This window comes from Kryptolebias marmoratus, linkage group LG10 (assembly GCF_001649575.2).
Source record: "Kryptolebias marmoratus isolate JLee-2015 linkage group LG10, ASM164957v2, whole genome shotgun sequence".
NCBI classification, from domain to species: domain Eukaryota; kingdom Metazoa; phylum Chordata; class Actinopteri; order Cyprinodontiformes; family Rivulidae; genus Kryptolebias; species Kryptolebias marmoratus.
The window spans coordinates 747,552-771,543 of NC_051439.1; the positions used below are offsets into that span (position 1 = coordinate 747,552).

Genomic DNA, 23,992 nt, shown 5'->3' on the forward strand with positions numbered 1-23,992 from the left:
TGCACCAGCCTTCCTCCGATGCCTCTTCCTCTGACCCTCACCCTAGCACTGCAGTGCAGTCAGAATCAGGTCAGTAAAACAATAAAATATGTCTTATACCAACACTGAAGCAGCTAACAAGTTATACTCAATGTAAAACGGTGGGTCAACTCAGCTAATGTCAGTCCATGTATTTTTTTTTTTACATAAACAGGATTTACAACCCCCCTTCTCAGACCTCTTGCTTGAAAGACGAAGCCGAGATGCCAATGGTAGTACTTTGGAAGAACTTTACATTCTGAGAAAAGAACAACCAAGGACCTGTTTAAACTCAAGGAACAGATAACGCCTTCGGTCTACTGACATCAAAGGAATTACCACATTCCTTCAAATCTAGTTAATCTCAAGTACCCCAACATCCTGGTCTCTGCTTAGTATAAAGTTTGAACTATACCTACCAAATGTGAACTTTCTAATCTGTTCCAAATAAGTTTCTGGACTGCAACCCTCATGTTAAAATGTGATATTTGTACTAATATTGTTTTTCTCCTTTCAGTTACAAGAGTCACATGTTTCACCTTTTAATGTTTGTAGTTGTCTATATATATTTCCAGTTTTGCTTTCATTCATTTGCATATCACATGACAGATGAAGCAGTATTAGCATTATCCTGCCATCAGGCTGCAAGTGTATCAATATGTTTACAGTGCCAATAACCATGATTCATTGAGATTAACTTCATGTGAGAAGACTTCATTTAATCACTGATCAAGTCTGCTTCCCCTTTTGCTAACTAAATTAAATTTTGAGGCAGAAAAGGAATGCAAAGATCAAATTACGTTACTTTGCCAGAACTTGTGTTATATTTGTCTGTTCAATAAACGTCACATAAATAGTGCAAAAACGTAATTCAGTCTGCGTGTGTTTTGATATGATTATGATTTTATTCCAAAGTGAAGAACTCATGATTTAAGGTAATTAAATGTTGAGACTGATAACTAAAACTTACAGATTTATGTAATAGTTCCCTCTTTCGAGAGGGTGGTGCCCTGTAACATTATAATTTATGAATTATTAATAATTCAAACGTCTCCATCTCAAAATAGAATATACCCTTTTCCCTACAGTTTCTTCAATTTTTTTTTTATTTCTGACTTTTCACTCCAATAGTTATGGCCTTCTTACAAAGCTCATTGCCGATGGTCCTGTAGCAAATCTGACCTTGTGCAAATCTATTATCTTGTCTCTAATGCCCTTTGACAGCTAATGTCTGGTTTGGACAGCAAGAAATTTCCCTCACAAACACTCAGATTGCCACATATCAACGAGTCGGTCCTCCATCTACAATGGCCAACGGACTTTCGGTTGCGCCATGTCAGCTGTTTTCTTATTTTGTAACCCCCTCCGTGCTTACGTCACCACACTTTCTGATTGGCTTCCTGTCACATTCAAAAGGCTGAGTTCTTGTTCGTCCTCAGGGGAACACCATACACGCAGCGATATCGGGCTAAGACAATCCAACATGTTGAACATGCCCAATTGTAAATCGAAGCAGTCCCGATGTCCTTCCAAGCAGACCAGATCACTCTTAACACACAACACACAGCAGGAATATCACTTAGGATTATCGCTTAAGAGTCATCCTGAAAAAAATCTTGCTGTGTGAACTAGGCTAAGTGAACTCTCCCATCGTGGTGAGGAGGTTGGAATGAAAGAAACTGATTTTGTGGATTTCATTGCTTTATACATACACACATAACGAGTAAAATTCAGGATTGTCTGAGATTGATTGATTGTTTGATTGATCAATGAATTGGTCATCTACGTGCCACAGGGCATATAAACAAATGGTTGAATACAAAGCTCTAGCTGGTTGTAGGGGTTCAAATACTTATTTTCATCAATATCTTGCAAATTCGGTTTTGGAGTTAATATTTGTAAATGTGTATACACACTTTAAAATATAACTAAAAGCACTTGGAGAGCGCAAACCTCCGCCAAGGCCATAGAGTCTTTAAAAAAAGAAAATTAAGGATCTGGATCAGTATCCAGATCACCACCGAAATATTACTTTTTTTTGTAAAAACCCCAATATTTTCTGTAAAAGTTATCAAAATCTGTTCAATAGTTTTTACATAATCTTGCTAAACCAACACTAACAAAAACATAACAAAACATAAAGTAATTTTACAATTCTTTTGCTTATTATTTTTTTACTGTACTGATCATACACATTGAACTTGAAAAGCAATTTTACAGTATCAAAAATATGAAACAAATGTGCCTGTGGTTGTAACAGCTAAAAATCACTTTCTGTAGTAAGCATAAATGTTGGTATTACTTCTCTTCGCCTTGACGCCCAGCAACTCTGTTTGATCTTCCAAACCACGGCAGCCACCAGCAGCAGGGATAGGAAGCAACTGTGGACAGACAGCAAAATGAAGGGATGAATGCAAAACAGAATAAAAGACTGAGCTAAGCAGAAGGAACAAAAACTGGGGCTTGGGAGCACATGTTGAGTGTTTTTTTTAATTTTATTTTAAAGAATCTTATTAAACCTTGATTTTATTTTTACAATAATGCATACTTGTACAGGTTTGTTTTGGCACCAATCAACTGAAGATTGAGATTCCACAGGAATTTGGTAATTAATAAGCTACAGGTTTAAACCCATTTACAAAGTGTCATTTTTTTCTTCTGATGTAATAAGCTGTGCTGTGACTCTAACATGGTACAGTGGCTCAGGAGGTTATGGGTTTGTCCTGTACCCGGAGATTTGCCGCTCCGTCAGTCTCAGCCGTTGTGTCCTTGGGCAAGACACTTCACCCGCCTTGCCTACTGGTGGTGGTCAGAGGGCTTGGTGGCGCTGGTGTGATGGCAGCCTAACTTCTGTCAGCCCTCCCTAGGGCAGCTGTGGCAACAATGTAGCTCACTGCCATCAGTGTATGAATGTGTGAATGATTGTAGTGTGAAGCGCTTTGGGGTTCTTGAAGAATCTAATAAATAAAATACAATTCATTGGAAATTTAACAAAAGACTAAAGAACCATGGCTCACCTCTTCAACATTTAGCATAGTGATGATGACTATGTCATTGGCACATTTCAGCAAATGCATGTCAGTGTGGTGTCTGTTGTTAGTTTACACACCATCACAGCAGAAATCCAAGACTTCAAAAAGGAGATGAAACAGGACCTCACAAAATTCAAAGACGAATGCAAAGACAAGGTGAAGCGAGAAATTACGGGTTTTAAAGAAGAAATTATGAGAAAAGTGACACCAAATGACGTGGAATTGCAGAAACACCAAGAGGATATCACCGAGGTGCAGGGCCGTATAACAGAGCTGGAAGAGTGGAATACGGAAGCAAAAGATGCCATTCTGAGTCTGTTAAAACAACTAAGAAATTACAAGAGAAGTTAACCGAAGTGGAAGGTCACTGTTGGCGCTGTAATATAAGAATTTACAACGTGGCTGAACAAGACAACAAATCAGTTCGAGAAAAGGTGGAGAGTCTCCTGCACCAAGAGCTGGCGCTACCGGACGGAACCGAGCTGCAGATCCAGCGGGCGCATAGAAGCCTCGGAAAGAAGCCACCGCCAGGTGCTAATCTGAGGTCTATAGTGGTCAATTTTCTCAAATATGAAGCCAAAGAAGACATTCTGATGAAAGGTTAGAAAAAGAAAATCGAAGTCGAGGGCAGACGGATATTTTTTGACCATGATTACCCAACCGAGGTAATAGAAAAACGCAAATCCTACGCCAAGATTAAAAAAACTCTGAAAGAACAAAAAAAATCTGCTTCCAGTCGCCAATGACGAAAATACGGATTCACTGGTTGGATGGTGTTAAGATCTACAACAGATCTACAACAGTGCAGAGGAAGCTGCAATGGACATGAGGAGACGAGGTCTGAAGACCCAGGACAAAAGCGGCACTGGCCCGGCACTGGAGGAGAAAATCCAGAGGGCGCTGCTGTGGCAACACTTCAGGAAGAAACAGAGAGCAGACGGCAGGAGCACCGCTACAGAGGATCCGGTCCGGAATACCGGGAACCGAGTGAAGGAAAAGCTGCAGGAATTTAAAAGATGAGGACATTAAAGGTATCGATGTAACTGGGGGATAATGGTCTATGGATGATGGCTACAATGTTGCCCGTTTTCAAGGTAAAAGTGTAATAAGTGGGAAATAGTCTATTAGGGCAAATGGATGTTATCCCCCCTCCCCATTCCCCCCGTTTCAAAAGCGCACGAGTTTAGAAAATAATCGACAGGGAGAATCAATAAACAAGTGACTGGGAAACTTTTAATGGGTTTTCCCAAAACTACTAGAGGGGGCCCTTTGTTCATGAAAGAAAACAATATGTGGTGATTTTAATGTTGTATTAAACAATAGAACAGATACAACTTGTACAAAAAAAGAGTAAATCACAAATCAGTAGATATATGAACATCATGATGTCAGAAATGGCTATACTAGATGTATGGAGAGAATTTCACCCCTCAGAACGGGATTGCACCCACTATTCAATACCACATGCCGTTTACTCCAGAATTGATTATATACTAAGCTACTATATAATCAATACTACTACTGAATAAGAAAGAGCTACATAGAGAGAAAGAATGTTGGATAGAAGTAACAGATGTTTCAGATCACAGTGCAATCTATTTTAATATCCACTTGAACAGTGTAAGGAAAAATACTTTGTGGAGACTAACTGAAGGAATATTAAACAACAAGAAACTAAGTGATGAAGTAAAAGAGGAAATATTTCGATATGGAGAGGAAAATGATAACGGTGAAGTCAACCCATTAATACTATGGGATGCACTGAAAACAGTCATACAAGGGAAGATAATTTCTTACACAGCATTTATGAAAAAAGCCGGATTAGAAACATACAATAAGCAAATAAAAAGACTAAGGGATTTAGAGCAGCAACATAAACAAACAAAGGACCCAGATATATTTAATTCAATCACAGAAATCAGGAAACAATTGGATGAGAGTTTATTGGGGGAAGTGGAAAAGAAGGCTAGATTTACTAAACAAGCATACTATGAGGGAGGTCCCAAAGCAATAAAAAATCTGGCTAGACGTACTAAGAAACAGCAAACATTAAATTATATGTATAAAATAAGAGACCCACTAACTAATAAAACTTTATATGAACATGAAGATACACAAAGGATATTTGAGCAATGCTATAAAAATGTATTCTAGAATTCCGCCACTCAAGGTGGCTGCATGTTGGAGTAGCTCTGTCACATTTACTCTGAGATATTGCTTTGGAAAATTTTAATTCCTCCTTTTTCTACTTGTAAATCACTTTTTTTGAAAGATTATTTCCTCTGGAATCGGATTTTTTACTGAAACCTTTTACTTTTGGACATCTTGTTATGATGCGTAACCATAACAACAAGGTGGCTTTTTTCACAATCAGGAGCAGCTGAATAACATCTTTTACTCTTCAGTGTTAAACGTGAAGAACCCTGAAGTCCATTCATGGCCAGAACCAAGCACACCGCCTGTAAATCTACCGGAGGTAAAGCTCCCAGGAAGCAGCTCGCCACCAAAGCCGCCCACTGGAGCGCCTCGGCCACCAGCCAAGTGAAGAAGCCTCACCTCTACAGGATCGGTACCATGGCTCTCAGGGAGATTCACCACTAAGTCCACCGAGCTGCTCATCCAGAAGCTGCCCTTTCAGCAACTGGTCCGGGAGATCACCCAGGAGTTCAAGACCAACCTGAGCTTCCAGAGCTCAGCCATCATGGCTCCGTAGGAGGCCAGCGAGGCTTTCCTGGTGGGGCTCTTTGAGGACACCAGGATCCAGCACACATCGGGAAAGAGCACTACAAGAGATCCTTCCTGCCCACTGCCATCAGCAACTGTAACAACTCTTTAACAAAACCAGGATTATGAGCTACAACAACATTTAATTTCCCTTTCGGATTATTAAAGTACTTTTGAATTGAATAGAATTGAATATGCAACCGTCTTCAGCAGTGGAAAAGGAAGTGAATAACTTTTTAGATAAATTAGACCTCCCAGCAATAGGCACAAAACAAAATGCAACACTGACTTCTCAAATTACAGAAGAAGAGATAACAAAGGCAATTGGCAGGACTAAAATAGGAAAATCACCAGGGTCAGATGGACTGGGAGCTTGTTTTTATAAAATCTTTAAAGAGAAATTAACCCCACTACTATATGACTCGTTTAATTATAGTCTCAGGACTGGCAAGATCCCTTCTTCCTGAAAAGAAGCCATTATATCTGTTATCCCAAAGGAAGGTAAAGACCAAGAATACTGCCACAACTATAGACCGATATCGGTCTTAAATGTAGATTATAAATTGTTTACCTCCATCATAGCTAAAAGAATGGTAAACCTAATGCAGGATTTGATTGATGAGGATCAGACTGGTTTTATCAAAGAAAGACAAACACAGAACAATATAAGAGGGACTCTACATATCATAGACCACCTACAAAGTGGAGGGGATAGTGCAATTCTAGTAAGTATAGATGCGGAGAAAGCCTTCAACAGTGTAAATTTAAATTTTTCTATACAAAATTTTAGAAAAATCTGGATTTGATGAGATATTTGTAAATTGTATTAAATCAATATTTCAGGAACCAACTGCATGAATTAAAATAAATGCCAATTTGTCAGGAAGATTTACACTGGAGAGAGGAACCAGACAGGGTTGTTGTCTCTCACCAAGCCGTTTTGCATTGTTTATAGAGCCACTAGCCAGGATGATTAGACAGGAAGAGGAAATTAAAGGAGTAATGATAGGAGGGGAAGAACATAAAATAAGGCTGTTCGCTGACAATATACTAATTTATTTAAAACATCCAAATGAAAGCTTTCTAAAAACAATGAGACTTCTCATATCTTAATCTCTCGTCTTGAGCACTGTGTGGGCATTAAGGGTGTCGCCCTCAATTGGTTCCGGTCCTACCTAACTAATAGGAGTTTCTGTGTGAAAATTGACAACTTTGTGTCTCCCACAGCTCCTCTTCCATATGGGGTCCCCCAGGGCTCAATCCTTGGCCCTCTTTTTTTTGCTCTCTACCTTCTCCCTCTCGGCTCTGTTTTTAGAAAGCATGGCATTTCATTCCACTGCTATGCTGATGATCTATTTTCCCTTGGCACAAAATAATACAGTCCAGCAACTTACACACTGTCTTAATGATATTAAAGCATTTCCTTAGTCTTAATGAGAACAAGACAGAAGTTATGTTGTTTGGACCGAGTTGTTGTTCCTTATATATAAAATAAACATAACCAAAGAAATAGGAAAACTCTATGAGGCGAACTACCCAAAAATAAACCAAGATATTAAGAAGGACTAGGCAAGATCGGAGGGTTGCTGGTTCAAGCCCCCGCTCCGGCTGTCTCAGCCGTTGTGTCCTTGGGCAAGACACTTCACCCGCCTTGCCTACTGGTGGTGGTCAGAGGGCTCGGTGGCGCCGGTGTGATGGCAGCCTCACTTCTGTCAGCCCGCCCCAGGGCAGCTGTGGCTACATTGTAGCTTACCACCATCAGTGTGTGAATCAGTGTGTGAATGTGTGGATGAATGGGTGAATGATTGTAGTGTAAAGCGCTTTGGGGTCCTTGGACTAGATAAAGCGCTGTATAAGTGCAAGCCATTTACCATTTACCATTACCAAGATGGATATTGGTCTAGACCTCAGCTCAAGAGTGGATTTAATTAAAATGAATATTTTACCTCGACTGTTATACCTGTTTCAGTCCAATTTGTAGAATGGGACAAATGGATATCAAGATTTATATGGAATAGGAAGAAACCTAGGGTCAGATATAAAACACTTCAACTTCCAAGGGACGGAAGAGGGCTGGGTTTACCATGCCTCAAGGAATATTTCTTGGCCGCACAAATTAAACCTCTGGTATATTGGTGCAATGACAATTATGTTTCAAGATGGAAAACATAGAAATAGGTAGGAAAGGGATGGAAATCAAAAATCTAGTTGCACATAAAAAATTATTAGGCAAACTAAGTAATAAGTTAGATTTAGTAACTAGAACTACAATTGAAATATGGAACACAATAATTGATATTTACAAGTTAGAGAAGGAAACAAGGAGTTTGAGCTGGTTTGCTTGGGACCCGAGGTTTAGACCAGGGGTTTATGATAAAGGATTTAAACAATGGGCAGATAAGGCAATTACAGCAACTTGCAAAATGTTAGAACAGAATAGGTTGCTGAGTTTTAATAATCTGAAGACAAAATTTGGACTGGATGATTATGATCAATACCGATATTTACAGATAAGAGATTATTATAAGAAAAAGATAAAAACTGAAACACGTACAATAATTGAAATATTTCAGAAGGCCTACAAGGGGAAGAAATGTAGAGTTGTTTCAGCACTGTACCGGGGGTTGATGGGAGGTAGGGAAACATCTACTATGTACATTAAAGAAAAATGGGAAAAGGAACTGAAGGAACATATAAGTTTTAAAATCTGTAAAATGCAGTGTACGGCCACTTGATCGTGTGTTTGGAGAGAATTCAATTGGAAAAATTTAAATTGGACACTAACTTTTGGCCTAAAATATGTGGATGGACTGAGCTGAATGCAGAAGAAAAGTTGGAATAAACCATAGCATGGGCTTTCAAGCTGAAAGATACTGTATAAAAAATAAAATATGGTGGTGATAACATTTTCCATGTTTTTCAGAAATCATATCAAACTTGAGCTCTTCCTGGTATTACATTTCATGAAATTATTTTTGACATTTGTGGCACTCATAAAAAGCAAAGGGGTAGCAGAATCATGATCTTCTGACCACAGCTTTGGGAAGCCACACTTACATGGCCCATTTAATTTCTATATACTCAACACCCCCCAGGAAAAACTCCTGCAGGTGGTGTTATTTACAGGTAGTTTTTTTGTGGCTGGCCCAGCTAAAACGCAGGAACCAACTTGCCAGCTTGCCCCAGTTTCCCTAGTCTAGGCAAGGTATCTTGTTGCATGTGATCCTCCATCATCAAGGCCTTTGAATCACTCTTAGTTGGACCCTGACATCAGGTTGTCATGGTAGACCCTACCAGGTGCTAATGTCCTATACAACATAGCCCCCAGGATCATGAGGATATCAAAACCCCTCCACGACGTTAAGGTGATTCTGTATCATTCTGCATGTCATGTTGTTGTCAATTTTGTGCATGTGTGCAAGCACTTTCTTGTGACTAAGTTCCACAAGACACTTAAACACAAAAGGAAAATGTGTCAGTTTATATTTATTAGCGACAGCATCTCTAAAAAAATTTTTATCAGTTCTGAACTGTCTTTATTTAAACTCAGCTTCTGTCAGCTTTCTTGGATACCTCTTACCAAGATTTTCTGTTTCAGGTCTTGTCAATGTAGGCAGTTGATGCAGACAAAAGACATATAGAGACATATAGAGATAAAAATAAACATGACAATTAACATTTCAGTTTTACATCATCTAACAAAATTCAAATTTCTATGAATTTCATTCAAAACAAGAACACTGTTAAAAGAACTTCGCGTTTAATTTTACATGGTGCAAAACTTTAATTTCTGACTCAACATGAATGCTGCAGGTAAAGGGTTAAAATTCAGAAATATGTCAAGCAGTCTTAATGAACTAGAAGTGATTAATTTGGTATATAGATGTAGATGAAGGCAATCTGTAATCAGAGATACACTGCTGGCCGACTTCGAAACTGTTCACTGCATTAAACAACAACAACACTGAAGTTATCTTTTAAGGTATACTATGCCCATTTTTAATCAAAGTTGCCAAAATGTTCAAATGTAAAATTGCCTAGCTTAATCAATAAAGAGATTTATATCCATGATACACATATAGATAGAGCCTGCGAATGAATGTTTGTAACTGCTCCCAGATCAACATTAGTGAATGAGACTTATTTTGCTTTAGAAAAGTAATATTCATAAGTGGAAAACATATAATGGCAATCTACATTTCAAACTCTGCAGGCCTTAGTTAGCATGTAAAATGTTAAAGTTCATGAAAGTACATTTAGAAAGACTAAATAAGTGTGTCTTGTTCACAGCATATCAGCACAAACACCTCATACCAAGCACAGTGGTAGAGGGCTGATGATTTAGGCTTGTTTTGCAGCCACAAACCTGGATACCCTGCAGTCATTGAGTCGACCATGAACTCCTATGAATACCAAAGTATTCTACAACCAAATGTGAGGCCATTTGTCTGACAGCTAAAGCCTGGGCCAAATTGTGTCATAAAACAAGATAATGATCTCAAACACACCAGCAGATGTACAACAGAACAACTGATAAAAAAAAAAGAATCAAGGTGTTGCAATGGTCAAGTCAAAGTCCAGACCATTAAAATGTTGTGGTGAGAAGTAAAGAAAGCTGTGCAGAAAGAAATGTCTGCAAATACCCCTGAACCAAAGCATTTTTGTATAAAAGAGTACGTCAAAGTTCTTCCACAACAAAATTAAATGTACAGAGAGCTGGTTGTCCTAAACATGCTTTCAAAATAAAGTTGGTGTGACATTCATACTAATCTTTACTTGTTGCTCTTTCTCCCTGCTTGTTTGCATTGTCAAATACCAACACTGCAGCTAAATTGTCTATTAACATAGACAAAAAAAATTCAGCTGTCAGTTTTTAGACTGCCTTCCAAGTCCAATAATCTGCTAAATAGCTAATAAACATGACAGCTCTTTTACAAAAAATAAAAAAGAGTCTGACTACATGATCCTATTTAGCATAATCAAGGACATAACTGATTTTAAAAAATGTACACAAAGTTAGAAAAACATCATTGATATTTATTAAAACACGCAATAAATACATCTACTTGTAGAAGGCTTTGCACTGCCATGGTGCCACACACATAAACTATTACAACCAAAGCTGATGTGATAGGATGTTCCTTAAGGACATCTAATTAGGAAAATAAATAAACAAACAAACAAACAAACATGAAGGATATGTGGTCCTATAGTTTCTGTGTATGAAAAAGCTGACAAAGCACCGAAGATACAAGGAGAAATATAAATTATTTGCTGTTTGCATGTTTTTGGAACAGGCTATTAAGTAAAAAAAAATCCAATTTCAAAGTTAAACTTTTACAAACAAATTCAACACAGTATATTTGAAGCAAAGAAAGAAGTAAAACATGCATGGTAGTATCCCTCGAGGACCAGGGTTGGCAGTCCCTGATCTAAACTGAATTAAATGAGTTTGTAGTATATTCAATCAGATTTTTTCCAATTAAAGCATAGTGTCTTTAGACATACAATTTCATGTGAGACAGAATTTGGAAAATTGCAAGAACTGATGTTTAAATATGATTGACACCCCCCACCCCTAGCTTATTACTAAGTCAAGTGTATTATTATTTACCCACAAATTAAATTTAGAATCATTTTAAAAATCAAGAAAACATTTTTCAAATCTATTTGTGGCCAAAATAGTGGGTTTATTTTGCCTGAAGGGCAGCAACACCCACCACAAAAATGATGTTCACTCAGGCTTTCCTAAACCAGCACTGAGGTAGGTAACGAATAAACCAAAACCATTCCAAGGTTCAATGTAAAGAAAAATACAGACAGGAAAAATAAAATGTTAAACCTATTTGCTAAAATAAACTTTCTCAGTTCATATATCATTGACAATGTTGGTTCCGATGGTTGTTGTACAGAACTGGAGTCAGAGAATTTGCATTCTAACCACAAGATGCTGAAGACAGAGGTGAGCTCTGATGTGTCATTGGCTAACCTAAATGAAAGACAACAGCCACAAAACAAACACCAGCACCTGTTCTGTTGTCTAAAACCAGCAGAATATTAATACCACCTGCTGCTGGTTTTCACCCCAGGGTGGGAAATGAAACCTCTGCAGTCAAACAGGGTTGTATTTTCACTATGGCTGATAGGTTTGGTCCACTGAACCACATACAAACAGCACTTACCTAGAGGTACTATTCTGCCCTATTCTTGTCATCACAAAACTATGCACTACCTGGAAATAGATAGACTTTCTGTTCAAAGTGCCTAACTACCTGGAATAGGACAATAAATGACCATGCAGCTGAATACAAATTACTGTATATTATGTGCAGATTCCGAAGATTTGTTTGCTCATTTTAAGAGCTAGAAAAATAAATAGGTTTTCTTGTCTGAGAGAATCAAAGCAAAACCAAATTTCCCATGTCCTTACAGGTAGAACAGTGTACTTGCACCCAAAACTGTAGCAATCTGCTGCTATGAAGGTGCATTTTTAAAATAGTTTTTCAAACTTAAAAAACAACTTCAGTTCAGTAAACGTTTGCAATGACTAGATACGCTGATCAGGTGGGCTGATACATTCAGCAGCCTCTCACATAGACTCACACATACTCCAGTGTTTTAAGGAGGAACAGTAATACAGTTGAAACCAGATGTTTAAATTATGTATAAAGTCATGCAATACTTTATGTCAGACACAGTATGTGTCGTGAATGACTCTCAGCTACTAGGAAGAACCTGCCTCTGACATATAAATGACGAGTCAGTGAATGAACACATCTGCGTATGTGTGAGCAAAACTGGGACTAAACACCTGAGAAAGATGTGTTTCAAAGGATGTAACAAAGAAAATGCCAAAACATGATTCAGTTCTTATTTATCACATTCAATACTTTTTAAATGTTCGTGGGTGAAAAATGAAATGGTATTTTTTTTCAGTTCTGCTTCACTAATATTCAATAGGAAACAATTTTATTATTTAGTTCCAAGCTGAGCAGCACTGACTTAAGTGAGCAGTCAAACCTCTTCACCACTGCCTATGAACTGTTCTTCAATAGGAACTGCAGCATGAAATTTTCATTAATTGTCTGCACAATATTACAATGGAGCAAACCACAGACAAACTGTGCTACTGGTTAGCTTATGCTGGCCTGAATTTAGGAAACCTGTTCCAGACCACCACTGTTGCTCTGGACTTCCCAAAGTCAATGACCAGCTCCTTTGTCTTTGAGAGTTGAGCTGTAGATGGTTAGTGTGCCACGAGACAGAAAAGTCCCTCACCAGGCTCCTATAAATGTCTCTGTCATCCCTGATGCACCCAACAAAGGCTATGTCATCTGCAAACTTCTGGATGTGACACAGCTCAGAGTTGTAGCAGAAGTGTGAGGTGTGAGATCATCTGCCTCCACCACAATGCTTGACAGTATGAGGTGTTTGTGCTGATATGCACAAACACCTCATACCAGCTGTCAAGCTTGTTTTTCTTCAAACAAGGCATTGTGCATGATGGCCAAACAGCCCTACTTTGGTCTGATCTGTCCAAAGGACATTGCAAAGGTTTTGCAGTCCATTCAGATGAAATTTTAAAAACCTAAGCCCTGCTGCCAGTTATTTTTCAAACCACATATAAAAACATGAAATCTTAATTTTAAATGATATCCTTGTTGTGAATAATCTCATAAGTGTGATCAGATGAAGCGTCCGATCACTAACTGATATCCAACAGCTCTGTAGAGTTATATCACAGAGGAGACATTTAAACTCCCAACTTTTGTAATTTATCTGCTTTATGATTCACCATCAAGTTCAACAAATGATTACTGTCTTAACAACAAAATAACACAAACAAGTTCCTTTATTTTTCCTGTCATGCTGTGTTATTGTAAATAGTATTTACTTGACACAGGTTTAATGAAAACCTGACAGAACTTCTTTCAACCACTTTGAAAAGCTTTCTTTCATCTTTATTCTTCTGCCTCTTTAGTTTTCTGCCTCTCCATCTTTAGCTCTCTGTCATCAGATGACAACACGATTCAAATGAAAACAATCGCGCTCCCGCGTGTGCTCAAAGGGGAGCGCGACAGGAGGGGAGGTGAAGGAGCGGAGGGGCACCTGATCAGTGACGTCTCTGTTACACGCAGACAGCTGGTAAATACAGAAAATGCTACTGGATTTGCGCCACTGTGGACACAGAGTGGAGCAGGCCTCCTCTCTGCTGTAAGATTGACAGCTGTCATTGCTTGGGGAAGTGGGCGGGGCTTAAGGCACGCTGCAGAATGATTGGTGCTTCCACACATTTATTCGCCAAAGTCACCAATAACACAGAAAAAAGTCAGTAGATTTGTCGCTAGTCGCTTTGAAAAATGGCCAGACAGATCTGAAAACTCGCTAACTTGGTCCCTATTGTGCTTCAGCCCGTGCGGAAAACATTGGCTGCACATTGGTTCCGGTTCAAAAAAAGGGCGTGTGCATATTTTTTTAGCGTGAGAAATACAAAAAGTGGCGTGTGAGCGTGTGCACTTCACGAAATGCGTGTGTCTCATGGTCAATGCGTGAAACTTGAGAGCCCTGCTTTTATTCATAGACTAATAAAAGATTGTGACTGATGATAAGACTTTAAAGTTCACAACGACACAAATAAAGCTGCAGAGAAAAGTCAAAGCGGTGTTAGCCGACATCGATATGGTGTTACACCGGCTGATGCAGCTGCTGTGATCCACTTGACAAGCCGTAGGTCTCTGGTTTTAGAATATTTTATGTTTTATTGTTGGTTTGTGTTCCTATGCTTTGGCAACGCTGTTCCGCAGTCATGTCAACAAAGCATCTTGTCCAGAAAGGAGTTAATGTGAGCCTGGATGCTGGACGCTTTCAGGGAAAGTCCGACAACAGACTATTGCTCTTGTAAATGTTTAACCACTGCGATAACAATGTGCTCACGGTGTATCCTTCAGAGAAATTAACCCAGGTAAGAGAAAGAAATAATTCCAAGGGTAATACCGCTAAAGAGAGCGTTCCTTTCTCAAAGTTTACAAAGTAACTGCCATGTGGGACAAATTATAAAAACGATAATCTGATGTCCCGTTCTCCTGAAGGCGGCACGGAGCTGCGCGCAGAAGAGAGACACCATCGATACAGTTGCAGTTCCGTGCTGGTTTTAATGTTTTAGGCCACAGTATTTTTGCAAGTAGTTCAAAGTTTAAACTGATATTGTTGTGAATCTTTGATACAAACTTTATCTTCAAGCAAACGCCCCCCAAAAGAATATCAATGCCCCCCTTTTTGAAAATATTGCTGCCAGTGCCCCCTGTCATCCTCTCAACGCCCCCCAGGGGGCGGTACTGCCCCCGTTGAGAAATGCTACTTTAAAGTGATCAAACCAGAGTTTCTGATAGTAATTCCCACATCAGAGTTTATGGATCCAAATCTGAGAAAGGTTTTTATCTTTAGGGAAGCCAAAAAATTGAATGAACCTCAGCAGCTCAGTGGACATCATATTTCCAGGGTGGTCCCGGAAAAAGCCGAAAAAACCTGAGTGTTTTCTTCAATATTCAGAATTACCAAAAAAAATAGTATTTTTTATTTTTAATTTAAAGTTTCTACAAAATAACATTTTATGGCTATATTTTCACTGATGTTGGCTTTCAAAACGCATTTCAGTTCAGCTTTAATCGAAATGACAAAGTACTAGGAGTTTGTGTTGACAGCTAACCAGTGAGTTTCAGTGCCTTCTTGTACTAACGACTATTGCACATTTAGTGATCCATCAACAAGGCTCACACAGCACCAAGCATACACAAATATTAAATGCAACAGTTTCCTAAATCCTCACTCCACTGACATTGCTTACACAACTATGCAGTTTTGAAAACTTACATAATTATTTTAATTAAAAAATAAAGATAGTTTTACCAACTTATTGTACAGGTTGATGCATTTGTTAGAGTGATATTACTATTCATCAAAAGTGCTGCTTTATTAGTCATTCTGAACAATTTCAAATCAATATTGTCTGTTGTTAAATAAAAATTTCACCAGATCAGATTTTACAGTTGTGTTCTGATGACATAAAATATTTTATTAGGCAAATAAGGAACTGCTTCATAGTCGTCAAGACCCAACTTTCTGTGATTGGGAATGATTATCTGTGGCAGGAAGGTAACAAATTAGCCTCATAATAGTACATACAATAATCATTCTAATCAGCATTATATACCTATTATTGGCAGTCAATAATGTACCAATTTGTTGTTTGGCAACAGGCAATAAAACGCTATAAAAAGTTTTCTTTGTGGCATAACTTTTTAAATAAAAGACAGAATCGCTAGAGAAGCGCAAATAGGTAAATGTTTCATAAGTTTCCTTGACCTAGTTTTAAAGCTATTATCTGGAAACCCATAACGTTTCTTAACACTATCCTTAGACATCAGCAGTTCAGTAATTTTTCTGGGTGCCAGAATTTATCTAAACAAAATACCAGCTCAGGAGAGATAGAGACAAAAAATCATCTCTCTCAAAAATGTTTTATCAGCATTTGTCTCTTTCTCTAAAAGCACAGTGTGTACAATACAATCTATACTGCATTTCATTCCCCAATCCCACATTTTCAGAATGGTTTAGGGTTTCAGCAACTTGTGTCAAACTCTTGGGATTGGAAAGGATTTGTGACTTGTAGACAAAAGTGTGCCCACCATAGGTTGACTTAAATTAAGCAGGTCTGATCCAAATCTGTCGAATAAAGGGCATGGATGGTTCACATCTGGGTTTTAAAATAGGACAGAAAGTGGAGTGTATGCAGACAACTGATCTGTGACTATTAGTCAGTGGGAGATTCAATTCCTTCTAAAATATGTGGTTCTATGCTCACCTGAAGAATGTGACAAAGAACTGCACAAGGTCCATGAAGTTACTGTGCTGTGAGAAGGCAATCTGTAAAAAATAAAGGCAGGACAAAGGGTTAGATGTGGGAGATTTTAAAATCCAAATGTCAACATTATGAACTCAGCCTCACAAACTTTAGAAATATGACTACCTTGTCAAGGGTTTCTATGCATTTCCTATTTTAAAATTCGACCCTTTTTTTATCCATGTTTAGTCATTTTTTAAATTCTTTATTTAAACAACACGTTTATTTTGTAAACCTGTAATACTGTTTAGAGTAAGAAGATCCTTAACTTTCAGATTTGTTCTGAGCTTAGATACAATGTAATTCAGTGACAGTGTGGATGTGTGCACTCTGGAGGGATTTAAGAGGAAACCATAAGTCCAATACCAGTGTACAGTACCAGTATACCTGTGTTAGACTGCTCTTATTGTGACCAAAGCTGTAAAAGTATAATTTAGTAGAGGTATGAAATGATCTAGAGTTGTTTATACCTTACCTAAAAAAGTTGTGAAAAACAAATATTTGAGTCTTTTTCAAAACTAAATCAGACTTAAATAGAGAATGAAGTCTGGAAACAAAAGTTTTAAATTCTTTTCCCCCCATACTTTTCTATACCTGAAAACCAATGAAAAAAATAAATCATACTTTGCCAGGCAAAGTACAAATACAGGCAGATAATGCTCACACTGTGCAGATATGTGTACTATATATTGTGATGCATTTGCAGTTTATCTTTGCGTGCTGTCAAGATGTTTCAACAATTTGCAGTGGTTTACAAGACTTAGACACTCAGTTTTTTTCTTCCTTTTTTTTGGTACAATTCCATCACAACTACTAAAAGGCACCCAGTCTCTGTTTATTTGTGCTTCAGAACTGGACTATGGGAAAGAGACAACAAGGTAGCGTGTGGCCTCTCAATTGACTGTAACCTGTGCAATAAAAAAATATATAAAATTTCTGCACAAGCAGAAATAAATATTCTTTATGTAATCATCACAAGTGCCTAGATCCAGTGACATGCTCTTGTAATTGAGGTTACCAGAGTAACACTAGCAGTAGCATTCTGCCTCTTAACTCCACTCTTGCTTCTACACATTCCCCCCACCCCATCCTCACCACCAGGAATCAACCTGTACCTGAAACACACCTTCAAGTTTATAGCAGAATAGCTGGGAAAACAACAAAAAAAAAAGAATCAAGGTACTGCAACGGCTCAGTCAAAGTTCAGACCTAAGTGTTACAATAGGTGACCTCACCAAACTGATTAGAATAGGAGGACATTCTTTTTCCCAAGACCACTCCTCATGAAAGGGTCACTCTACCAAAGTCTAACAGCAAGACCGCACAAAAAGTAGGAAAACATTACTTGAAGAACTTAAGAAAACAGTCACACTGATTACTTGTAACAACAAAAAAGCCAGTTTGAGCCAGAAAATTTGCAGACAATTGTATCAGTGAAGGGACATAATAACTTTGATTTAAAAAATTACACAATATAAACATGTTATCTGATTTATTTTCCACAAAACAGGCCCAATGATGTAAGTCATCGCCAATTAACAGTCCAATAAATAACAAGCCATCTACTTCTTTCAGGTAATGAGATGTAGAGAAATCTCTCCTATGATGATTACTCTTGGTCCTCCTCAATGAAAAGGTTTTCAAAGCCAACTAAAAAGCACTTCTGGGTCACGTCATCACCGCCTAACTTCATTTTCGGAAAGTGCAAAAAGCTTGCAACACTAAGAGCTGATGTGAAAACAGTTATTGTTGCTGCTAATCTAATCTGTCAGCCATGTGTGGAGCTTTGTCACCATCAGGCAGGTTGACTGTGGTGGCAGGAAGCCCAGGTGGCACTCTTGTTATGCGTCCTGCAGAAAGTGACTTTCTAGGGATTGGAAAGCATCCCACAGCAGGGCTTGTCAGGCTGCTGCAGGGCATTAAGACCAGAAATATTTACACTTTTAATGGTTTCTTCAGATGCTTCCACTATAATGAAGCTTTGAAAGACAGCCAAATTATCAGTAGGGAGTGTCTCAACATGTTCTAAATTAAGACATATGGCTGTAGAAATTTACATATAAACAGCTGAGGTCTGCTATGTACAGTCTAAGTGACAACAATATTAATAAATGTAGGTATTTAACAGAGAAAAAAAAAACCTATTATTTCTAGAAATGTGAAATGTGAAAAGGCAGAAATCGACCCAAAGCTGGAATATCAGTGCTAGTCCTATATATGGCGATGTAACACTGCCACAAAATTTCACCAAAGACAGAAAACAAGGCATGGAGAATGAGCATAAAGTTTACATGTTGGACACAAACTAAACATAAAAAGGGAAAGATGCAGATGGAGAACACATAAGCAAAAACTAAATGTTTTCTGTGAACCGATGAGAAAGAGGAACTTCTAAACTATTAGACTGTAAAAGTGCAGGGTTGTGGCCGGAGGGAAAGATTTTGTATATCAAAGTAAAGCATACAAGACAAAAAAAACTTTATACACAAGTGTCAGACTTTTAAACAATTTCTATTTACCATTTTCTTACAGAAGTAATACAGTAAAGAAAGATTTTGCTGTAGTTGAGCAACTGGCATCTGTAACACAAATGCAAGTATGTAATCTTCATTGTTGTGATGTGTTTCGTGTTAGGGGTTTGAAAATTACACAGTAAAAAATGCAGTGTTAATATTTCAGTGTTATTTTAATTTAATCTAAATAGAGTATTTATAACTATATGGAGTGTAAATCGGCTCTGACATTGGAGGTAAAAGTCAGAGTAAAATTCACAATTCACGAAGAGAAACTTTTAACTAGTGAAGTGTTGATAATGCGCCAGTAAAGATTAATGCCAACTGCCAAGAGGAGGAGGAGGAGAAGAAGAAGAAGAAATTAGAAGACTACAACGACAAAGCGTCCACCTCAAAATATTTGCTCCGTTTTTTTTTTTTTCTGAAGGCTGTTAAGGTAAGAATACGTAACTGTTGTCAATTGTAATAGTAGGAATGGCTATGCCTTATGCCATAGGTGCCAATTCCATGGGTGCTTCGGGGTCGTAGCACCCACAGCAACGAGTCATGCTAGCATGGTTAGCACCGTGGATGTAGCGGCTAATAGGCGCTAAACAGCTTCAACAAGTTAAACAGTGGCGGCTGGCCAATAGAGGGTGCAAAGGCGCCGCCCCACTACTCACATTACCTCAAAAAGGACGTAAAAAAATTAAATAAAAATATTTTAAAATATATATTTTTAGTTGTGCAAGTCAAATATTTCATAGTTAATAATACGAAAAGTTGTTTCGTTCATCGACATTGTCTGATTGGTGATGTATTTCCGCCCCAGGGCACAAAAATCTTTGCCCATAGACTCTCGTTAAAAGTTTTACATGCGCAGTAGCTCCTCTTCAATACAAGAGAATGGGTTCGTTCTGGGGTGCACCTCTCCTGCATCCAGAGCTGAATGCAGCTCGGTCACTCGGTTTGCATATCAGCACCCTCCCGCCGCCGGAGGGTGGGACTCCTGCCACGGGGGCTGACGTCACATCTGTCTGTCATAAAGTTTGCCTGATCGAAAAGTCCAGCCACGGGTGTGCTGCCTTTTATTCAAAGACAGTAATAAGTTATAAAATGTGTTTGCCCAGGTCCCTCTTGAAAATGAGATCTTGATTTCAACAGGGTTAACCTGGTTAAATAAAATAAATTTAAAAAGTGTATTGGGAATATAAACACCGTTTTCAAATGGCATTACCCTTGAAGCATATTTATTAATTATTCAAATGTGCTGTAGTCATGGTTGTTTTTTTTTTGGTACTCCTTTATCTAACAGACCATGCTGCTGCGTGTTTTGTATGGTGGGGAGCAGAAGTATGTGAGACTGTCTGAGCTAACATTGGATGCCTTCGTGACAGAAGGTTAGAGCATAACATAATTAAAATAATAATTATTAGTTAAAATAACTACTTTTTATGTACATAATAAACCCATCCTGTATGAAGTAATTTTTTTATTTGTGGTAACGTGTATTAAAATGACATACTGGATTGAATTAAGCTCACTGGCATTTTGTAAAATTAGTTGGGTCGCTCTACCTATTTGACCCTTTGTTTATCAGCAGTAAATGTTTTGATTTTCACACATTTAGCTTCCTTATTTTTGTCTGCTTCAGTGTGCCTAAACTTTAACATTCCAGAAGGTAGACAGCAAGATCTGAAGGTTTATGATCAGTCTGATACAAAAGTTGATATAGATGTCTTTGAAGAAATAGTGAATCAGTCACCTGGAACCTTCCGAGTCATGTTGATCAACAAAGAAGATCCTGGTAATCACTAACAATTCACAGATGTATTTATTTAATTTATAAGCTAGTTTGGGAGCATTATAGTTCTCCTAAACATGCTGCTGTTTTACTTTTTGCAGGTGCTGTTCTATCATCATCCTCATCAGCAGCCACATCTGATGATACTATCATTCTGAATTTCACAATGTGTGACCCATCAGAAGAAGCCACTGCTGAAGGAAGTAAACCTAAAAGGCCATGTCACATAAATTATGAGGCACAAGCGGTAAGTTGTTACATTTAACTTAGCATTGTTTATGTACTTTCTAGGTTTTGTGGTTCAAGAGTTTTTAAAACTTTTTTTTATTTGAAATTTAAGTTGGTTGAAAAAATCTTGACAACAAAGCCTGGTGGTGAGCGTATCATGCAAGAGTATGCAAGAACTAAATGCTTGACAGATGCAACCAGAAGACAGATGATAAACATCCTTACAGCTGCAATGACAGAAGCACATGGGTAAGTATAATATGCTTAGGCTATAAAGAAACATTTTGGTGTTGAATTGTTTTTCTTTTTTTTCCCCAAGGTCAGTTTATTGACTCATTGTTTGATCATATATCAGATCATCCCCTCCTAAAAGTGTCAGAGTGATGTATGCTCAGGGGATCGTTGCCATATTTCCCTATCTGGAGGACCTGTTTTCAAAACATTGATATGTAAGTAAAAGGGTCTTAGCAACATTAAGCATATATATTAACCTTCAAAGATGTTTATGGAATGGTAAGTCTGCTTGTATTTATTGACATAGGAGCATTACTATGATCCAGAGAGCGGTTCAGGATACCTTGCATGGCGTTTAAAGACCATTCAAAGAAAAACTGCAGAGGACAGAGGTGCCTCAGGTAGCAAATCTCCTAAAAGTAATTTTTCTCATTAGTCATTATGATATGTAAAGTAATGTAAAATCTGTGGCTGTGAGTTAGAAACCTTTTTTCTTTTTAAGGTGGTGGACCAAGCTGTGGTCCCTCCAGGGTTTTCACTGCTGACAAAGTGCTGTCAGATGAGGAAGTGGAAGCAGCTATTGCTGTTTTGAAACACTCTGCAGATGATGTCACTGTTCGTGAGAAGATGAAGGCTACCTTCCATTACCGTCATTCAATGGTCAATGTTGAAAAGAAAGCAGCAAATGTCTTCTCTGTTTTTCCACGGTTTCTGGACACACCAGGACTGGTAAAACATCTTTATTTGTTACATTACTGAAATATTCAGTGGCAACAGTGATAGGAGTCCTGTAACCTGTGTTTTGCCAGTTTGAACCCCAGCTCTGCCTAAATTGTTGTGTCCTTGGGCAATACACTTCACATGCCTTGCCTGCCGATGATGGTCAGAGGGCCCGGTGGCACCGGTGCATGGCAGCATCTCTTATGTCAGTCAGGGCAAAGGCTACAATGTAGCTCACCACCATCAGCATGTGAATGACTAAATGTGGTGTAAATTGCTTTGGGGTCCTCTGGACTTCATAAAGCGCTGTTCAAGTACAGGCCATTTACCATCTTATCACTGTGTGAAATGCTTTTTTTCTGCATTTCAGATAGAACAAGATTTCAGACTCCTGTTTGGTGAAGGCACCGCCAACAAATTTTTGGAGAAGTGGCCCACCAGTCTCAAATCCAAAATTATAAAGGAAAGCCATGGACTTGTACCCACCACTGAACTCTGGATTTATTGCGGAATGCCAAGTTGGGTGCTGAAGTTGAGAATGGTATGCTGGTCATCTTGGTAATTGTGACAAATTAATGTGTTTGTGGGATGATGGTAACTTGAAGTTTGTTGGTGTGTAGGTTGGGATAGTGACATGTCTGCTATTTTCCTTCTGCTGCATCTGCTACCACCATCTGCACAAGGACGGAGGAGGCCGGGTAAGATGTCTGCATCTCAAGCAGTGGATCACCTCATCAGATTTCTAAGGTAGTGCTAAACAATTGTTTAAACATAAAAATACAAAATTTAGTCTCTTCACTTTTACAAATCAGAACTTGATTCTGTCTGATCTTCATTCAGAAATGTGTCACTAAATACTTTTCTCATGTTTTTCTTTATTTTTCAATGTAGGTTGGAACCAGTGTGCAGCAGCATCTTGACAAAATCACGGAACATACTCAGCCCTACCTCATTGCGGAGGGATCCATCTGAAGCATTATTCATGCATTCTTTATTGTGATCAACAACTATGCCATTCCATGTAAGGCAACATGTTCAGTTGGAGCCCTTGATGAGCTCTTTAAGGCCCATTATGTTTTTGGTACATCATACAGTGCTCCCTTGACTAACTTCCTCACACCTTTCTCCAAATAACTGTTTACAACATAGATGTTGGAGAAACAAAGGAAACACCCAGAGTTGAGAGCAAGAAAGCACCGTTCTTGTGACATCAAACAATGAATTGTTTCATCTGCAAATATGACAATGGTCTTGTGAAGCACATGAAACTAATCCATGGTCTCTGCTCTGGCAGGACTCTCCATATTAAATGTGGTCAAGTAGGATGCTCACGTTCTTTTAGTAGCTTTTCTGTTTTTAGAAAGCATCTAAATAAGTGTCATGTTAGTGGTTCATTTGAATCTGGGAAAATGAGGAGTTTTCAAATCAAATCAAATTTATTTATAAAGCACATTTAAAAACAACTGTTGTTGACCAAAGTGCTGCACACATAAGCATTCAATATAAACATTATAAAAAAATACAATAACATTACAATTCTCAGAATGTATTAAAAGCCAGTGAATATAAATGTGTTTTAAGAAGAGATTTAAAAACACCAAGTGTTGAAGCCTGTCTAATATGAAGGGGCAGCTGATTCCACAGTCTAGAAGCTACCACTGAAAATGCCCGATCACCTCTGTGGACCAGCCTGGATCTTGGGACAACTAAGCACAAATGGGAACTTGATCTAGGTGATCTAGAGGGCACATAAGGCTGCAGAAGATCAGACAAATATGCAGGTGCCTGCCCATTTAGGGACTTATAAGTCAACAATAAAACTTTAAAATCTATTCTAAAA

At 38.3% G+C, this 23,992-nt stretch overlaps 1 protein-coding gene across 5 annotated transcripts in view; it reads right to left on the reverse strand.

Moving 5' to 3' along the window:
- atrn (attractin) overlaps positions 1-23,992 on the reverse strand; it is a 166,652-nt gene that overhangs the window by 43,047 nt on the left and 99,613 nt on the right. For 2 of the 5 annotated variants that reach the window (XM_037977666.1, XM_017435256.3), the window contains exons 25-26: positions 16,636-16,697; positions 2,321-2,399 (exon numbers count right to left, since the gene is read on the reverse strand). The exons of 1 other annotated variant lie outside the window; for it this stretch is intronic. In XM_037977666.1, the coding sequence (XP_037833594.1) occupies positions 2,321-2,399; positions 16,636-16,697 (141 nt within the window). Of the gene's footprint in view, positions 1-160; positions 2,400-16,635; positions 16,698-23,992 lie in introns of those variants that run through there. 2 more of the 5 variants (XM_017435257.3, XM_037977667.1) reach the window with 2 other exon arrangements.